Raw genomic sequence first — 6,011 nt, 5'->3', positions numbered from 1 at the left:
TTCCTTCATAACGGAGAACTGAAGAAAAAGCCATCATTAGATATGTTGACAGTGGCTAGACCAGGGGTGAGCAATCAGTTTGGCTCGAGGGCCACATCGGGATTTCAAGATTTATCAGAAGGCCGCACAGATTTTTTGTGGGCCAGAAAAAGGTCAGTTTGAAAACAATAATATCAGTCTATTATAATATCTACATACTTTTTATCTAGCTTCAGACGTTTAAGAGTGGCCTGGAGTTTTTGACCCAAAATAATATATATTTTTCCCACCCCTGGGCTAGACAAGGAAAGCTAGTTTTCATCATAACACTCACCCTACACCTTTTACTCAGGTGGGAAAAACAGTGAACAGTGAACCAACAAAATAACAAATCCCTTCATATCTTGAAGCATGGAGGAATTAAAAAATACATCAAAACTACCATGGAGGTGAGGTACAGTAATTCATGCATTGCTGGTTTGCCAGACCTTAGCATAGTAAGGCAAAAAAAAAAAATGACCTGACAACAAATATGCACGTGAAATCAACCTTTTAGTATTGCTCAACTTTTTGTTTCTTTTATCGCTTTTATTGAGCAACTCCATGTTATGTTTCGGGCACTAAAAGCTGATGAAAATGCATTTTATTGGTTTGTAAGAGGATATGATGACGGTACTCCCCTCGTCCTAGTCATCGGAACTAGGCTGTGTGTGAAGGTGCAGACAACAGGGAGAGTATGCATTTCTAGCACTGAGGAGATGAGGGGAGCATAGCGTATACACCACCAGTTTTCTCCTAACACCTCACCTAGCACAAACTCAACCGTCTCTGGCCTTAGTCGTCCACCGTTATGTTGCGGAACAGGTAGGCCATGGACTCCCCGTTGTGGATGCGGCGGATGGCCTCGGCCAGGATCATACTGACGTCCACGGTCTTGATCTTGGGACACTGGAGCTTCTGTACCTCGTGAGGGACGGTGTTAGTCACCACCACCTGGGGGGCAGACAGACAGGGAACAGAGGAGGAAACACTATAATGAAGGTTGGCCGTGTGCAGTAGATCACCTGCTGGGTGTCCACGAACAGTGTTAATGTTACATGTAGAATCGCTTGAAAATAAATATAAAATGATGGACGATGTACTGTGGTCAAAGGCGATAGGACGGCCGGGCCACCCGCTGCTTTCAACCGTTCGTCGGCGTGGTCTATTTAGTCTCATACCCAGACTGAACTGTGCCTGACTACCATATCTTGTAACAGCCTTTATACAGGCAATGAAACATCATACGAATCAAGTTGCAATATCTTGCACACAGGTGGTACATAAGAAAGTGTTGCCAGTGCCTTTCTTTTGTAAAGTGACTGAAAAGCTTTTACGATGAGGAACTGAGCACTTCCCCATTCAAGATGTAGTGATAAATTCAGAACACAGGGCTGCTGTTACAGATGGAGGATCTTAATTTGATCACCCTGTTGCAGGAAATGTAATGCAAGAAATCTAAAACTTGTAGTGTAATTGAAGTTTAAAAGGCTTCTGAAGTTTGTCATTTCCACTTGATTTTCCCCTCATGAAAAATGTATCAACCCCTCAAAAACATCTATTAATTATAATCCACATTTCCTGTTGCTGCAGGATTATTTTCCTGCTGTAGCAGACTGCCTGAAATGAAGATCCTACAATCTGTATCTCACCTCGTCGATGGCGGACTCCTCAATAAGACGGGGGGCATCGGCAGACAGCAGCCCATGTGTAGCCATGATGTAGATCTTATAAGCTCCTCTCTCCTTCAGAATCTCAGCTGCTGCCACAAAGTCCTCCACGTCGTCGATGATGTCATCCTGGGAAAGAACGGCAACCACGGGATTGGAAATTATGTACGCCTGTAGTTCCTTCATCCATAATCTAAGGCTGTCATATTCTGTTATTAAATACAATGTGGCAAAATGTTGCAAATTCATTTCAATTGGCTCATTTTAGCACAGACCTTGCAGGACAAAACCACAAATGGCCCAAACAAATGGGCACATTTCTTACAACAATGATGGCGATTCTTCCTCCCACATCTCCTACAACAGTGATCGGGGGCTTCTCCTTGGCCATCATTACTGAAAAGGAAGAACGAACTGGTCACTGCTAGTCATCACATACAGTATACATAGGCATAAACAGTCAAACTAATGAGGATACATCTCAGAGTAGATTGGGTAAAATGGGTACAAAAGTATGAGATTTCCACAATTACAAAGTCCAATTTCAATCACTGTTATGATTATGTATTCTTCAATTAATAGTTAATGTTCCATGCAATTCCCCCCCTTCTGGGTAACTGACTAAAATTCTCTTTTCAAAATGAGATGTAAATTGGGAAATTAGATAAATTCTGTCAATTGTCCAAATTATAATCTTATAGATTTAAATGGAATGCCAAACTCATTCCAGCACAAGGATAATCAACATGACAGGCTTTTTGCCCAGCATACCCAATCAGACGCTGATATTAAATTGCCTCCACTACACACTGTCTGCTCAGAGCTCAGTGCAGACATTTGGCAACAGTTTGCATATAACAATATGCACAACCTAATCTTGTCGTTAATCCATCAAAAACGATAGAGGCGGACAAGCACTGATGAGGTAATCACACGCTTACTAATGTTCCAGGTTTGTCTTATTGAACACCACTGTTGTCAGTCAATGGGGGAAGCGCACAATCAGCGGATGGACAATCAGCCAGCCAGAGTGGGGAAGCTGATTGTGGGAGTGGAAGCTAGAGATGAGCAGGGAACACAGGTTCATGCCAGGAACACATTCCTTCCTGGAACACATGCCTTCCTTACAGGGGACCACACACAAGCAATAATAAGCACTGGAACATTTCAGCTTTTCAAAATGCATCAACATCACCACTAGGTCTTAAAACCTTCTGTAGTCTTGAAGAGGTACTACCTAGAATATATTCAGGTAGAATATAGAAATGAATCAAAACGATCTGGTAAAAACTATAGTTAGCCCTACACATATGTTAGAGATAAACTTGTCTTGGATATATGAGGCAAGAGTTGAAAAGCCTGAAGATCTCAGCAATCCTCTCAATGATGCTAGAAGCCAGCATTGCTGAGCTAAGGAAAACATATGCTATAATACAAATAATATATGATAGTCATGGTTTGAGGTATATAAAATCAGATTTGCATATTCACACCCAAACCAGTAGATGTGTTGTTATTGACATGTAGGGTCCACGTTTAGGATTTATAGTTATTTAAATGTGGAAAGGCCCAAGGTGTGTGACATGGCAGCCCACTGGTTTGTATAGGCAGCAGGGAAGAGGGTGAACACAACATAACCCTGACCTGACCTACTGTGGTGTACTGTACTGTGTGTTCAGCAGCACACACAATAACAACATGTTGCCACCCACCCAAAAATCTGGATCTTTGCTTTAGATTCTGAAAAAAAAGGATCATCCTGTTTCCTCTTCCTATCATGATGTATTAGGCCCACATATCAAAGGCATGCTTAATTAGTATTCAAAACATGCATTTCTGAAGGCCAGGTGTTAATCAGACTCCTTCGGGCGAGGCTTCAATAGGGAAGCATGATGTGTTGATTGGCAAGATGAGTCCAGATGAAAATAAAAACATGAATCTGGGAGAAATGGTTCCATTTGTCAGATGATTGAAGAGAGTCTCGCAAAGCAACTAACGGAGGGCTTTCAGGTCATCTTGCAGAACAGTCTGAAGTCTCTGCCTCTGACACCGACACACTGCTGGAGACCTGACTGTGGATCAAGGAAGACATTGATCCATTCCTGATGAGGATCTCATCTACAGTATGCAGTGAGGGTACATAGGCGTCAGTACACCCACTATGGATCTGTAGCGCTGGACCACATCAACTAACTGATCCAGATCATTTGTAATTGGTCCATTGATTGTCTTTGTTATGCTTTCCTCAATCACAACTGAGGACCTTGCACTTAAGACTGTTTGTTGGCAAGATGATTCGAAAACCCTTGATCACTACATGCACGCATTTAGGAACCATTTGGAGAGGAACCATTTGGTGGTCAAAAGGGAATTAAGTTTACGGTCGTACTTGGGAGCTCTATGCCTGGGAACGGAGCTTGTTGTTTGCTGCCAGCTATTATCAACAAATAAACACCACGTTAACACACATCCACAGAGACTGGACATAACAGAGTACGAAGACATAAAGCCAGGACTGGGAAAATCCTCTTACATGAAGCAAAATCTTCAAAGCTAACCCGTGAAGAATCCAAAACCATTCCTCTAAGCGTATTCATTCAAGAAATGTGTAGGACAGTTTGCAACTGACCCAAGCTTACAATAAGAGGATTTTTTAAGTCAAGGATAATTAATTAAGTAAATAATACAAATATTATTACAAACACTAAAGCTGAAGGGGGACACAGCCAGTTGGCATAATAAATACTCTGGAGTCATTTGCCAATGACACAAAGCCCAGACAGAAAGTCTGACCATGTTGTCAGACCCGACTGTTTTAACAGCCTTACCGCAAATGTACTGAGAAAATGAGACATCTCCAATATCAAGTTACTGTCATTCTCTCAAAATGAAAAACAAAATGTATGTTCTCTTATTCAAAATGTCATTTTTAAACATGCAAATCATTCTAAAACGATTTGGTATGAATGCCTTTACATTTTAGGGAGGCTAAGGTCGCAACATTAGTAGAGGCAGTGTATGTGTGGAATTAGAACGTGCAGTAAATAGGCTACACAATTCAAGATCCTTTCAAAATAATGTCAGGTGTTGAAATGGTTATAGCAGAATCATCACTTATGAAGCCGTTAGTGCTGACATTAAATCCATATGATGAGGATTTTGCCACGGATATTTTGGGAGTTTGAAATAATTATTCAAATAATTCAGAGACTTGAACATTTCACACTACACAACATATTTTTGGATGCAACCATTGACTAGTACAGGCATCTATGCATCCATCTATATCTTACAGACACAGCCTGACCAACACTAAAGAATTGGGGAAGCTACAGACAAAGATACAGTTTCAATTTGATCTGATGGCAGACTAACGACAACTACACCTGGCTAGTTACCAAGCTATAAGCTATATAGGGCTTCTAGAGAGGTCTTACAAGGCAACTCCAGCCCAGGGTGTCCTGAGGTGTTACGGACACAGGGGGGAGAGTGTCGTCCGTCCGCCATGTCAGACTCTGAACACTGAGCCTCGCCATGCATCACTGCCAGGCCCAAACGCAGTCGCTCTGCATAGGACTGAGCTCTGAAAGACAAAAGCAAGATAACACCGGAGAAATGCAGAAACCCTTTTACATTATGTACATTAGATGATCACACTCCAGGCCTCCGTAACTAAATAGTATGTTACCTCTTAGCAGCAGACGGTGACTTTGCAACAATAATGGCGTTTCTGTAATCTGGGACCTGAAGGGAAGTGAGAGGAGCCCACATTTGACATTGAATAGGCTGCTGAGTGTAGTTTACTATCTTACAACTTTACTACCAGGCATGGCACATGAGCTAGAGTAAGATGGTTACCTCCTCCTGGATGTACTGAAGCAGGAAGGGGGAGGCACGCAGGTTGTCCACTGGAAAACTGAAGAAGCCCTGAATCTCCTTCTGATGTAAGTCCATGGTGATGATGTGAGTTAAACCTGGAAGGAGAAAGAGAGAGGATGAGAAAAGAGACTGAAGAAACAGCAGACTGCTTTTAACAGAGGGTGCAGAATGAGAAATCAGCCACAGAGGCAAGTTTAAAGGAAATGTAAAACATTTTCCACTTTGAATTCCTCTCCAGCACAACCCAACATCAACACGTGAAAATGGCACGTTTCTGTTTTGTAGTAAAATAAATAGGTGGATACGTGCTTCCAATGACATCATCAACCAATTAGTAGACAATTAGAAGCCAATGCCTACTCATTATTGGTTAGAATCACATGATGCACACTGCTGACGACTTTGGAAACACTTGTCTTCCTCTATAATTTTTTCCACCAAACG

General features: G+C 41.8%; 1 protein-coding gene across 1 annotated transcript; it reads right to left on the bottom strand.

The window, feature by feature from the left end:
• Window positions 1–662: 662 nt before the first annotated feature.
• LOC124030731 (phosphoribosyl pyrophosphate synthase-associated protein 1-like) lies at window positions 663–5,662 on the bottom strand (the record flags this gene model as incomplete). The annotated part of the gene is made up of 7 exons (XM_046341943.1): window positions 663–972; window positions 1,671–1,817; window positions 2,014–2,084; window positions 4,078–4,122; window positions 5,126–5,271; window positions 5,377–5,432; window positions 5,547–5,662. Coding segments are annotated over 7 exons (740 nt in total), but the record flags the coding sequence as incomplete, so codon positions are not given.
• Between the last annotated feature and the right edge of the window lie 349 nt (window positions 5,663–6,011).

This window comes from Oncorhynchus gorbuscha, unplaced genomic scaffold (genome assembly GCF_021184085.1).
Source record: "Oncorhynchus gorbuscha isolate QuinsamMale2020 ecotype Even-year unplaced genomic scaffold, OgorEven_v1.0 Un_scaffold_14614, whole genome shotgun sequence".
NCBI classification, from domain to species: Eukaryota; Metazoa; Chordata; class Actinopteri; order Salmoniformes; family Salmonidae; genus Oncorhynchus; species Oncorhynchus gorbuscha.
Note: the sequence above shows the minus strand (reverse complement) of the source record. Positions and strands in the feature narration are given on the sequence as shown.